At 39.1% G+C, this 14603-nt stretch overlaps 1 protein-coding gene across 4 annotated transcripts; it reads right to left on the bottom strand.

Annotated features, from left to right (window-relative positions):
* Positions 1-1658: 1658 nt before the first annotated feature.
* Positions 1659-11305, bottom strand: RAB9B (RAB9B, member RAS oncogene family). 4 transcript variants are annotated; one of them, XM_067722615.1, is made up of 3 exons: positions 11172-11305; positions 6088-6181; positions 1659-5132 (listed from the first exon to the last, which is right to left on the bottom strand). In XM_067722615.1, exon 3 carries the CDS (start codon positions 5088-5090, stop codon positions 4485-4487), a length of 606 nt encoding a protein of 201 aa, XP_067578716.1. In that variant the 5' UTR covers positions 5091-5132; positions 6088-6181; positions 11172-11305; the 3' UTR covers positions 1659-4484. The 4 variants fall into 4 exon arrangements, with proteins under 4 accessions (XP_067578716.1, XP_067578714.1, XP_067578713.1 ...); XM_067722613.1 differs by having other exon boundaries at positions 6115-6181; positions 11172-11303; XM_067722612.1 differs by lacking the exon at positions 11172-11305 and adding an exon at positions 10841-11059.
* Positions 11306-14603: the final 3298 nt, after the last annotated feature.

The raw sequence follows: 14603 nt of genomic DNA, 5'->3' as shown, positions 1-14603 counted from the left end.
TCATCAAGTTGAACACCTTAAATAAATACAATTTTTATTTGTCAATTATACTTCAATAAAGCTGGGGGGAAAAAGAGACCAGTTTGGAAAAAAACATACACATATATGAATATTTTATCAAAAAATGTATCAGTTTATCTGCCCTAAAATCAAGTGTAAGAAAAGCACTCTGCGGTAATGAATCCTACATCTCCATAGCAAGGGGGTAAAAAAGTGAAATGATTATCTGGATCACTGAGGTAAAAAAATATATATATTGCACTTAGAACTACTACAGGTAATTCAAATGAAAGTAGAGATGCCACTCCCAGACTGAAATTACTCAGATTGGTGCTTCACTTTTCCAGTGTGTTTCAAAAATTTAATTATAGAATTGAGGAGAAACCATCTATTCCACACCTTCCACTTCCGGGAAGAACCATAGCCAAACTATTTCCAAAATATGAGAATCTATACTATTTCTTTTCCTTCCTTCCTTTCTTTCTCTCTTTCTTTCCTTCTTTCTTTCTTTCTCTTTCTTTCTTCTTCTTTCTTTTCTCTCTCTCTCATTCTTAGGATTTGCTCTCTTTACAGCTTTCATATATAACATATATCAGAGTTAATTATATTTATCATGCTATACATTACATCCCTATGACTTATTTATCTTATAACTGGAAGTTTGAACTTTTTGACTGTCTTCATTCAATCCCGCCCCCGCCTCCCACTATACTATTTCTTGAGACATAAAGAGAAAGAGATTTCCTACTGGGCTATGAATCAGGTAGAAAACCTGCAAAGACAGAAAGTTAGTTTTCTGCTTTTAAAGTATCAGTTTTGGCTGAGCAAATCCTTTTTAAGAGCTTATAAACCTATGACCTTTTTGCTTAAAAGTTACATCATTATAGCCTAATCAAAAGGATTTCAGGTGCTGTAGTTGAGGTTGATCTGATAACTTGTTAAATGATTATCCTTAGCAATGGAAACAGTACATGTGGTAAAAAAAATCTGTTTTTTACCCGCTGTGATTTCGACTGCCCAAAGTTCCAATAGGCAAAAATAGAGGGAGGGGAGAAGAGGGCTAAATCTGTGACAGATGGAATCACTGTAATGTAATCACGTGCTGTGGAGAGACTTGTGTCTGTAATTTAAAAGTCACCACTATGTACTGTATATTCAAGCCGTTCGATGCTAATCCAAGTCTCTTTAAAGTCCAATATGTGAAAAGCAACAGAAAAGAATATTTAACAAAATTATCCTTTGCTTTCTGATTTGTTTTGCTCATGTTTTCCTAAGATCTGGACAGTATTCCAGTCAAGAAAATAAAGGGAATATGTATATTCTGTTTATATTTTGTGATGGTCTAATTTTAAATTACAATGAAGAAATAAAGTGGAGAGTCAAGATCCAAGTTGTAGTCCCAATACTCTTCATGTATTTAAAAAATGGCATAAAATAAAGGGAACTTCCCCACCTTAATCTTTTGAGTTTGTTTCCCAATCAGTAGAACGGTATCTGTCTGATCAGTAGGTAGTGGCTGCTTGGAGTACTATGTGAAAAAATGATCCAGAACCACATGTAGGGCAGCCTGAAAGAGTGACTTGATTGATAAATACTCTCTGTCACACCCACCAGTTGCTCAAAAAGGGAAAGGGAGAAAAGAAGCACAAACATTGTATACTGGTTATTCAAAATGCACTTTTTATTCACTTTAACACAGATGATATTTTTACAGTTGAAACAAAATATCTGATACACAATTTTGAGTTTTTAGCAGCACCTGCAACAAGAGGATTGTGGAATACCTCAGGGTAAAGTAGAGATGGCTGAGGCAGGCACAAATTAACCTGAAATTCATCAATCCACTGAAGACATATGGAATCTGAGGCCCCCTGAATGTTAGCCCAACACATGTAAATAAATTAAATAGATATTCTGTATGATGTTTTAATGGACCATTGAAAAACAATATAGTTCCAATTAGAAATATCTTGTTCCAAAAAAATCTAGTGTTCATTAAAAAAAAAACACCTACTGAAAATATTGCACTGCACATTCTAGAGTACACAATTTCTAAGCCTATATGCACAGTTTCTTGTACTCACAGATTTCAGCCTTTGGTGGTTTTTTTTTATCTTACCCAAACTATATGTCCACAACCCACTGAGTATTACTCACCAAAATGCCACTATTTTTTGTCACTTAAGTGCTTTCATTAAGATATTGTGTAGTGATATGGCAGAAAAAAAAATTGGTATGGCTAAGAGGAAAGGGGCTTCAAATGACCTAACACTTGTCTTGTATGGACAGGAGGCCTATGAATGGGATACCTAAGTAATTTCTTTACTTAAATGATCACATGCCATTCTAATAGTGACAAGTACTTTTGTGAGTGGATGGAGGTCTTTATGAAGGCCTGAGATCTACAAATAGAAACTATTATAAGCAGAGTGCAAGTAGAAAGAGAAGGCCCCAGGTCTCATGCACTTAAAAACAATTAGCATTTAATAGTTCCGACATACATATTTTCACCCTAACATGATTGTAGCAAAATGATCATAGAACTTGGAAACCAGTGTGGCTGGCTATAGGCATAGGCAGGATAGAGACCAATACTTAAGAGCTATGGGGTCCCAGTTCTGGCTTTGACTTCTGGCATCAAAATTAGTTGGACAATGGGGTCTGGACTATATTTAAATTGGAAATATTGAGCATTACTGGGTTAAAATATCATCTTCCACTTATCAATGTGGCCAAAAAGTCCCAGAGCTCTTAAAGCACATAAGGTCCCACATGTAAGGCTGATTCCATATGTGGCTACAATGGAGAGTTCTAGGCTATATTCCTGTGAAAGCTCCTGTCCCCTTCCCAACCTAGGTCTCTTTTGGGGTCATTTCTAACTGTCTCTCACTACCTTGGGTCACTGTTTTTATCATAGATGTTGTAAAAGTATAGATTAAAATCTATGCAGGACAAATATATCAACTGACAAGAACTAGCTGCATATTAATAATATAGTATATAGCTGGCAGTCATGGTAATCAAAATTTGACAAACTGTTTTTGTATTTTAATATGGTATCTTCAGGATGTTTATACTGGGCACATAATGATTACTCAGAGCTCAAGAACTTTTCCTGCCATAGTGCAAAAGCAAAAGAAAGAGCTATGTAGTTGCTGTTAAATGCTGATCCCAGAGTAGTTTGAGAAATTTTAAAGTCCCTTTCCATAGTCTTAGCTGTTGCCTTAAGATATATCTAACTAAAGCATGGCACTGAAACGTAGTTTGTAGCTCGCAGATTCCTAGAACTCAGAGCTGGAAGGGACCTTAAACCAAACATCTAGCCAGTACAGAAATTATTTTTATGATATTTTAACAGATGGTCATCCAGCATCTTGAATATTTTCCCTAGAAGGGGGTTCACTATTAAGGCAGTCCATTCTATTGTTGGACAACTCTCTTAAATTCATTCTAATGCTGGGTTAGAGTATGTTCTCTTGTTACTTTCAACGTCCTAGTTTGGCCAGCTCAACATACAGTGCATACAAGAAATCAGTTCCTTCTTCTACAATAAATATTCGAGTTATGGAACCTTAGGAGAAAAGCCCAGTATCCTCCAACCTGTTCTGAAGGCTTCTCTGAGAGCACAGTATGGTGGACCAAAGGACCATCAAAATTATGAGCAGAGTGCACTGCATCCAAAGCCATATACTAAGCAGCATTGCTAAATTGATAAGAGGTTGTCAGAGAAGCAACATCCCTGTGCAGCAAAAGTAGACTTATGAAGTGAAAGCAGACCAACCTTTTATTTGCAAGGGTGGTTGGCATATTTAAACATAATCCATTCACTAGGACCCTGTTACTTCAAACACAAGGAGTATAATAAATCTCCATTGTCATTAGTGTACCTCTTATTGAGATGGTATTTTTTGAAAAGCTCAGATGGGAGCAAACCATACATAAGGATTTAAACAAGGCAGTGTACGTCATTATACTTTTGCATTCCTAATCATTACAACCTCTTTATAATTCAAGATAAGGACATCCTAGTTTGCATAATAATCATTAATGTAATACGACTCAGAGTCTTATTTTTTTCCCCTTTGGCAGACATGTCAGAAACTGCTTGGCAAGAGTTGATGGTGACATTTGTTAGTTGATTAATGGAATGCTTTAAGGGATAGCTGTAGCTCTTTAACTCCTTCATGCGGCTGGGTTCTAAGTTTAAACTGTGATTTGAAAAATATCTAAATCTTTCAGAACTAAAGCTTTCTGAAATGTCCTGAAACACACAAGAAGGAAATAGCAGAAATCACGCAAAATACACTTGGCTTGATAAAGCTTTTTTTTTAAATTGCTCTACAACTTCAATTTGAAAGGCTCTGATTGACAATCATAACCTTATCTCTTACCCTTTTGTATGTGTGTGCAGTCTTAGAGGGGCACAGTTACTCTTACACTACTGACTGACCAGTTGGGGCACACTTTTAAAAGGCTTCCCACTTTTAACAGCATGAAGATCCTGCTTTGGAACCACTGTTCAAGTCAATAGTGTGACCTAACATGCAATGCTCCAGCTGTTCCTCTACAGCTAACACCTGCCTGACAGCTTCTTCAAAGGCTACTGTCACATTAGTATCATCTTTGGCACTTGTTTCTAGATAAGGGTAATCTCCATTCTCCATGCACCAGGCCTGTGCCTCCTCAGTAGTCACTTGCCTATCCTCTTTGTCTACTTTGTTACCCAGAACTACAAAGGGGAAGTGCTCAGGGTCTTTCACATCTGCGTAGTAGATGAATTCTTTCTGCCAATTACCAAGGTTCTCAAAGCTCTGCCGGTCATCCACGCTGAAAGTCAAGAGGCAGCAGTCTGCTCCCCTGTAGAAGGGTGTCCTAAGGCTCTTGAAGCGTTCCTGCCCTGCAGTGTCCCAGATCTGGAGAGTTACAAAACGTCCATCTACCTCCAGATCTCGATTTAAGAACTCTACCCCTATGGTGTGAAAAGCCTGGGAGTCAAATTTATTGGTTACATAACGGTTCATGAGCGAGCTTTTCCCAACTCCACCATCACCCAAGAGAATGACCTTTAAGAGCAGGGATTTCCCACTCATTGTTGTAGCACCAGATGGAGAAGAGTTTATAACCAAGAGAACCTGAAAATAAAAGAAAAAGTAGAAGGGAAAACAGTTAAACCTGAAACTGAAATCAACTTCATAGTAAATTTCTCTGAATTACAAGGCCTTATTACTTAACTTCTCTTAATTCATGCTCATTAAATGATATAGTACAGCAGAAGGAATAAAACTCTTTTTCCATAAGGGAGAAAATATGTCTTGTTTTTCTGAAGTATCTTGCCTGTGCCAGGAAAATGGCTGAATGCCATGCATAAATGGACTAGCAGATGGTGCTGTAATCTGGTTCAGTTCTGACCCTATTCTAGGGGAGAAAGCCTAGAACAGGAATGCTACTCAAATGTGTAACGTATTAGCTTCTGGTTTGGACAGTTCCAAACAAGAGGCAAAGAGTATGAAATTGATTAGAGGGGTTTGAAGTCTGTTCCTGATGGAGCCAAGAACCGTTGAGGAGAGAAAGCTGTGTAAGCTGGAATCTTGATTCTGTTAGTAGAAGTTTGGTTAGGGTTACATTGGACCCCAGAACTTGGAAAAGAGAAAAAGATCAGGTTTCTTCAGGCATTTGCCCCATTATACTTGAATTGATATGGATACCCTCACAAGTAAAAGATCTTCCATAATCTTTCCTTCATGGACAATGGCACTCAAGTTGATGACTGTTGATTGGTATCATTATAACAGCTATCATTGAAGAAGAAAATCTTGAATAGCTTATTAATTTCTGGATTTAGGTTCTAATTCCATAATAACACCAATGAAAACATACTGTAAACTCTAAAGAGCTAATAATTATACAGTATCCTTCTTGTTACCTCCACATTCTATACATGAAATACCTAGAATGCATCTTAAAATAAAAAGATCAAATGTTTACTGAACAACTACCTTGTACTAGATTTTGTTAGGTTCTTTCAAACGAGGTCCATTGTGGGAAATCAACAATGATCAAATAAAAACATATAACATATATACCTACCTAGTTGAGAATGAAATGTAAACCTACCCAGTTGGGTCTTTGTCACAATCTTAGTCTTTTTCTTGTTGTTGCTATATTCTTTCTTTTTAGGGTTCTAAAAAACAGATTGGGAAATATTATTTATAAAAATTTATTTAAAATAAAGTTAAGGCTATCTATATATAAATATACTCAAGTCAGGAAAAAAAAAACCAGACCAACCTCAACTTACCTACAGAGGATGCTTTTCACAAATATACTTGCGAGTTCAAATACTACAAATACCTAACATGGACAAAATAATTTTATTGCATGGACTTTAACTTGTCCTAACTTGAGTGTACTTTATATGATTTTTTAAAGTTTTATAGTCTCTCTATTGAGCTTTCCATTCAAAGTAAAAGTAAATCAAAGAAAGTAGATGATATTCACAATAGATGATATTCAGGAAAGAGAAAGCACAGAGGAGTCAAAGATATGTTGAAATTCTAAGTCAGAGATGAAACTCCTTACCTTTCTACCTACCAATGTTCCCATCTCTAAGAAAGTTATTAATGCACTCAGCCTTGAGGGTGTCTCTGCAACTGATTCCACAAGATCAGAGAAGAAAAAATATGTTTGGGGACTCCTTGTTTACAATATATAATCTTGGCTAATTATTTTACTCATTAATTTCAGTCATCTGTCTAGAACACAGGTTTTAGCATTTAGCTGGATTTATTAAATTCAAACACGACTTCATTTATAATTATAGTTAATTATGGCAAGTGTCTTATTTCAGCAGCATCAAGAGTACTGGTCTAAAAAGAAAAAAACAGTTCCTAGATTTGCTGAGTGTTCTTTCTTACTGAGGAATAAAGAAGCTTTTAAGAAATCTCTGCTGCTTAACAATCTCATGTTATTTTTTTCAAATGTAGAAAAAGCATATAATAAGGGATTCATTAGAGATCTAAATCAGTAATTATGAATTTAAATAATGTCTTCTAAACTGATAGGTTTTATCCTCCTTCTTGGTCTATATCTATTCTAAAAAAATTCTCAAGTTTCCTACAATTCCTGATTTTTGTCCTGTTTTTTCTTCTGCTCTCAAATTGCTGTCTTTGGAACTAGCTCAAGTACCAAACATTTCTTTAAATGGAGATGAACCAAGTGTTAGCACACTTCTTTTTTATATTGGTCTGTAGGATAATTTTACAGAGCAGAACTCTTGAACTCTCACTTGAAGGAAGTACAAACTTGGGCACAATATTGACAGTATTACGTGCCCATGCCAAGTGAACTTCCTTAAGTTCCTAGCAAACAGGTGTCCATATTATTAAATGGCTAACTCTACTTTCCCAGCTGCTGCGGATAAATGCAAATGAAGGGTCAAGAACTGAGTAAATATGGAAACCAAATACTCGGCTCCAGGAATAATGAAGTATTAATAACTATCTGAGATATTGCTGCTGTTGCTCGTGCATCCCCTATTTGGTCATGTGCACACATAACTTCTGGGTGCATAGGGTCTATACCAGGGAAGAACAATGCAGTTCAGTGTCAAGTGCACTGGGCTGGCAGCAATCAGGACAGTCTTCATCACTGCTTTCCCATTCATTGATTTTATGAACTTGGACAGGTCCCTTAATCTTGCTGTGTTTATTCCTATATAAAAATAGAGCTGGTAATGCCTGCCCTACTTAACTCATAGGATTTGGGAGGAAACAACTTATGAAGTTTGCAAAGATTTGTAAGCACTTATTGAAATTTTTAGTTTGGGATTTTTGTTCCTCTCGCTCTCCATCTCCTTTCATTCACTGGTGGGGGCCTTGTGACTCAATATTAACCTTTCTCAGAAAGCACCTGCCAGTGGGAGGATAACAATTCTTCCTTTTCTCTTTCTTCCATATCTGAGAATGCCTTGTTCCCCAACAGTTTTGAGCATTTGCATATACTACAGAATCTCAGCATTGGAGGGACCTTAAGGGTCTTCTTGTCCAATCCTGCAATTGATGCTTGAGAAAACAGTTGAGTGCCTATTGTGTGCTGTGTCCTTACTAAGGTGACCCTACACTTTCCTCTGCTGTCTCCAACTCCCATTTATTTGCTGGAGGTAAAAATGAATACAGTTAGGCTTGTCTCCTTGCTTTCAGTCACTAAATCCTGATGATTTTTCTTTGCAATATCCTTTTCCAGTCTTCTGCTACCATCCTCATTTTGGTCCACATCTCCTTGTATCTAATCTACTGTGAAAGCTTCCTGGCTCTTCTCTCCCTGCCTCTAGTTTCTCCCTACCTAATCTACTTTGCAAAGCTTCATCGCTTGAGCACCCACTGAATGTAGACCTTGTTGGAAATCATACATGTTTAAGGCAAGGTCTTACCCTCAAGGAGTTTATAAATTCACATATAAGCTTCAGATCTCATAGTTTACAGTTGAAATAGTATCATTATACTGTCTTATTTTGTTAACAAAATATTTTTTTCCTGCACAACCAAATTCTAAATTCCTGGATCATAAGGCGCTTGTTTGTATGTGTCTTTGAAGCCCCTTCATGCAGCACCAGAGTCCTCCATATGGATAATCAATAAATATTTGTTTATTAATTAGGTAAGTACCCAGAACTAATGCCTCTGAATTGATGCACAGGTACAACAGATCCACAGTTCTGTAAGATATCCAAATATTATTATTTACAAGGTGACTAAAGAGCAGAAGTTATGGACTTATTTGGATCACTTTCTAGATGGGACTTAACAGGAATTCCACCTGTTGAAAGCCAGTGGAAATGCTCCAGTTTCCCTTCATCTCCCTTCACATTTAAAAAATAAATATATAAACTTTTCCACTCCCACCAAAAACAAGAGCAGAATAATTATCTCCACATTATGTTTACAGTGGCTGCTGGCATCCCCATCAGCATCATCATCATCATCCTCATTTGAGTGTGATATCCTTTAGTACATACTTAAATTAAAAAGAACTAGCACAGTACAAAAGCAAACCAGACAATTTTTTTGTCCCCCAAAATATGCCAAATTTAAATCAAAACCTAAAAGAAGATAGCATTAAGTAGGCAAAGGAATTCTTTGATAAACCTAAGTACATTTAATAGGAAAGTCAACTCCCTTATGCATCCTTTAAGGATCCCATATCAGGTTATGATTTGGACTAAAATGTTTATTCTAATTTTGATCCTATTCAGAGAAAGATCTGGCTTTAAATGATTCAAATATCCCAGAGATGCCATTCCCCTTTCCTACCCCACTCCCCAAAACAGAGTAACAATCATTCTCTAAGCATAGTTTATTCACTTTTTTCCCCAATTAGGGTCTACGTCTTGGACAGTAAGATGAATTAGAAACTGATATAACTGATACTCCCTAGCTTTCTTTGTTCTTCAACACACTTGAAACTTTCTGAATTTGCTGTGTCTGCACCCACACAGGCTTATTAAAATTACTGTATTTAGTTGGGGATGCTTGGGGGTGGGGATGGAGGTGAGGGAGGAGGCAGTACAATGATAAGAAGGAGGTTGAACCTTCGAAAATAGTACACTTTAGTGTGATAATGAAGAGAAAGAAAAGCAAACTGGCAACACCAGTTCGGATGCCATGGGTAGAATGATGCTCAAATCCATAGTGCAGATTGTTTGGGAGCAAGTTTTGAGAGGGATGTGTACTGCAGGGCTAAGGGTGGGGGAAGAGAAACAGGGGAGGGCTAGGCAGTGGGTGAGAGTGGCCCTGGTGGCAATCTGCACAGGCGAGGAGCCATAGTTAGAGCTGTGGGGAAAGCCCATCTTATGGTAACACATCGGTTGAGGCTCTTCAACTCGCTGTTGATTCCTGGAACAATATTTGGAAATACTGCACTGGAGAACTGAGTGGGGCTTTCTTTAATCTACGTAAAAACAATACAAATAAGAAACGATTGGATTTTGAGACCCTCTACCTTAAATGGTGTAGATTGTTTCCAATACAACCTGATGCGTGGGGCTGGGGATGGGGGAGGGTTCCATAGCAGGGAAGCCCTCTGACGCACTGGATTCATTTTGTAGAGCTAACAAGTTATCAGCTACATCCATACTCTGAGTGCAAATGCCACAGCTGTCATGCCACAGCTGTCATGCATATTCCTACATTTATGCCCATATTTATATCCTACATGCAACTAGAAGGGTCCAATGTGGAATTTCACCTCCAACCTTTCACTCCTCACAACGACAGCTCTGGGGCTATGAGCCCGAAGGCACACTAGATAGCAATTTGGCACTGTCCACAGGCCACTCCCTGAGTAGACCTCCTGGAGACGAATAGGTAAGGTTTGAGTGACATTAAGTGAGCAGGGTACAGGGAAAAGAAGCTTCCTTAGGAGGCTGGGAATGCTGGCATCTCCATGATAGGGGTACTGTTAGCATCGGGGACCCAGAAAGTGATATGTCACGCATAGTTCCAACTACCTCGGACCCAGGTTGTCTCACCTCGCCCCCAGCTCTGAGAACCAGCGGTTGTGGCGCATGCGCACTGAGCCACACCCGCTCCCCACAGAGCCCTGCGCCTCTCTGCCGGGCTTTGGCAGCTGCTCTTGATTACTCAGCAACGCCCCCCTCCACCGTCACCTACCCACCCCCCAACTCCGACCCCGCGGCGCCTAGGCCCCTTTCCCAAGGTGCAACTGCCCCCGGGGGCTCACCCAGACCTCCTTCTCTTCCTCTGCCCCCGGGCCTCCCACCTTCTGACCTCCCGCGTCCTCCGGCCGCTAAGCCACTCTCGCTGCCCCCGCACCGGCACCTTACCCAACACAATGGGAGAGAGGCGGGAGAGGGCCGCGGGGGCCAGGCCGGTCAGCTCTGCGTGCCGGCAGTCCGGCTCTTCGGCGACACCGTCACTGCTCCTGCCGCCTCCTCGTCCTCAACGAGGCGGCAAGTGCAGCTTGGACCTAGGTGGCCTAACAGCTGCCGCTCGCGCCCGCTGCTGCCGCCGCACAGCGTCTCGCGCCCGCGCCCGCGCCCGCCCGGGGAGGGGGCGGGGCCCGCACCGCCTCCTCGCGCCCCTTTTTCAGCGCCAGGGACCCGGGGTAGACGCCTCCCGCCCTCGCGCTTCGAGAGCGCTCCCTGGCTCACTCACACTTCTTTCATGATCAGTGTCCAACCCTGGTCTCCTTTGTCCTCCTCCTCTCCCCTCGCAGATCAGTAGGCACAGCGACAATGGACCGTCAAATATTGCTCTCCCACTTAGCTCCTCTGTAGCCACAGCCCCATTTCTGGCAATTACTCTTCGACCTACCTCATTTATCCTACCTCCAAACCCTCTGCTTTTGCCAAGAGGATAGCACATACACACTCTTGTTTAAAATAACTCAGGGAAACACATGATCACGACACATTACTAGGCCCTCTAGCTGGCTATTGCTCATGAAATTCTCGCAGCAATCCAAAAGGAAAGGTTCACATCTGTAGCTCAGGCATAGAAGACACACTGACGTTTACCCTTACAGGTTACCGTTCTAGAGGGCCATCCTAAGAGCATTATCTGAGGTTCCCAGAAATGTTGCTGGGGTAGAATGCAATGTTCCAATTGTGCCTAGCCACCCAACCAGTCATTTCTTTTTGTCTCCTGTGCCCCTCTGGTTCCTCCAACTAATTCCTGATTTTTTCCCCTGAAATCAAAGGAGGGTGGAGCTCCTGGGGTCATCTAGCCTGCACTCCATCTCTGTCAGGCAGATTCATCTTTGAAGCTTCCCTGCTGTCTGATAACCCGTCCCTAAAGTGGCACTACGCCTCACTCTCCACGTGCCCCCTCATGGCCCTCACGCACCCTCCCTCTACCTAGGCCACGCTCTTTCTGCCTCTTCCCAAGTCAACCACTCAGTCAATTCCATAAACCCTAGCTTAAATGTCACTTTCTCAGGGTAACCTCAACCCCAGAATAGAGTAAGTGCCCCAATTTATTCTCTTGCAGCCTCCTATATAGCCTGCTGTATTTTTCTTTGTAATACTTAGCAGTTTATGATGAGATATTTATTTTAACAATTTTTAATTAAAAAAATTTAATTGAAGTATAGTTGATATACAATATTGTATAAGTTACAGGTGTACAACATAGTGATTCACAATTTTAAAGGTTATACTCCATTTATAGTTATTATAAAATATTGGTTAAATTTCCTGTGTTGTAAAATATATCCTTGTAGCTTATTTTATACATAATAGTTTGTACCTCTTAATCCCTTACCCCCATCTTGCTGCTTCCTTCTTCCCTCTCCCCACTGGTAACCACTAGTTTGTTCTCTTTGTGAGCCTGCTTTTTTTTTTTTTTATTATATTCACTGGTTGGTTTTATTTTTTAGATTCCACATATAAGTGATATCATACGGTATTTGTCTTTTTCTGTCTGACTTATTTCACTTAGCATAATACCCTCCAAGTCCATCTATGTTGTTCCGAATGGCAAAATTTCACTCTTTTTTATGGCTGAGTAGTATTCCTATATATATATATATATATATATATATATATATATATATATATATATATATATACACACACCACATCTTGTTTGTGCATTCATCTGTTGATGGACACTTACACTTAGGTTGCTTCCATATCTTGGCAATTGTAAATAATGTTGCTATGAACATTGGGGTGTGTGCATCTTTTTGAATTAGTGTTTTCCGTTCTTTTTGGATATGTGCCCAGGAGTGGAATTGCTGGGTCATATGATAGTCCTATTTTTAGTTTTTTGAGAAACCTCCATACTGTTTTTCACAGTGGTTGCACCAATTTACATTCTCACCAACAATGGACGAGGGTTCCCTTTTCTCCACATCCTCTCCAATATTCGTCATTTGTGTTCATTTTGATGATAGCCATTCTGACAGGTGTGAGGTGATATTTTGTTGTGATTTTAATTTGCATTTCTCTGATGATTAGTGATGTTGAGCATCTTTTCATGTGCCTGTTGGCTACCTGATTGTGTTTGGAAAAATATCTATTCAGGTCTTCTGCCCATTTTTGGATTGGGTTGTTTGATTTTTTGATGTTGAATTGTATGAGCTGTTTATATATTTTGGATATTAACCCCTTATTGGTCATATCATTTGCAAATATTTTCTCCCATTCTGTAGCTTGTCTTTATGATGAGATATTTAAATGTATGATTATTTGCTTGATAACTGCCTTCCTCCACTATACTATAATGCACTATAAAGTCAAGGACTGTGACTGTTTAGATTCACCACCATATCTGCAGAGCCTAGGACAATGCTTGTTACATAGGACATGCTCAGAAAATATTTGTTGGATATAAATGTGCTCCTACTTAAACCAGTCCTGCCCGCTACACAAACACACTAAAACACTCTTCTGTTGGAGAAGAAATGCACATAATCCATTAAAGAAATTTTTTACTCACACATTCTTATCTGTGATAAAAGAAAACTTTTGAGCATGGGCCCCCATATATGTATTTATAGATTTTATACATGTCCTACTGTGCATATCTATTTTATATATACATTATAATACATATACATTGAAAATACTCCAACACAGAAATTTTAAAAGAATGACAAAAAACCAAACATGTTGATGTTCCAATGTTTTCTTTCTGCACTGTATTGAACTGTTTTGTGAACTGCTCAAAATAACAGTCCTTCAAATTAGAGTCTCATCTTTATGTGAATTTAGATTTTTTTGTCCTTTTCTCATAGATGCTATTTTCCAACAGTTTAGTCATCTCTGAGAATCTCCCCAAACCTATTTGCAAGTTTTAAGGGCCTTTTAATTTCTAGGCTTAGATACCCAGTTCTGTAGTCAGAAGCTCATAACTGCTGAAGGTATTATATATTTGCAGAATGTTGGAATCCTTAGGGATTAATTAATTAATCCTTAGGATTAAGCAAAATCCTATGTTAGCCCAAAGACTCCTAAACAAATCCTATATTAAAAGAGTCTCTAGAGGCTACTTGAAAAGCAACTACCATCCGCATAGAATAGAAGCAACATGACTACCACTAGTTAGGAGGGAACAGCACAAGGTGGATAGCTCAAAGTTTCAAAATACCAGCTGTAGGTTTTGTGGCTCTTGGACTGGACTATTCTAAATGATCCATCATTGAGATCTGTCAAACCATGCCCTCCATCAATAATGCTTCCATGCATAATGAAATAATATAATCCTATCCTTGTAACACAGTTACACACACACACACACACACACACACACACACCCCTCCACACACACCCACACACCACTTTTCTACCAAAGCTAGAATCATACTGTAGTCAGTAGGTTGGAGACTAAACCAAAATTGTCTCTAGGTACTGGAGAAAAGGTTACCTTTGGAGAGTGACACACACATGCAAAAATAAGCATTCAGTGTATGAAATCTATTATGTCCAAAAGCCCCCAATCCTAATTCGGTTTTAAATACATTGATCTGGGCTTAAAGAAGACATAATTTGAATGTGATTAATATAAAAGAAAAGCCTGATTTCATGTTCATAAGATGCTTATGAAAAAAAGAGTTCCATGAAGGGTTCAAATAAATTCATAAAC

Source organism: Pseudorca crassidens, chromosome X, assembly GCF_039906515.1.
Source record: "Pseudorca crassidens isolate mPseCra1 chromosome X, mPseCra1.hap1, whole genome shotgun sequence".
Lineage (NCBI taxonomy): Eukaryota > Metazoa > Chordata > Mammalia > Artiodactyla > Delphinidae > Pseudorca > Pseudorca crassidens.
This window is presented reverse-complemented; position numbering and strand designations above follow the sequence as displayed.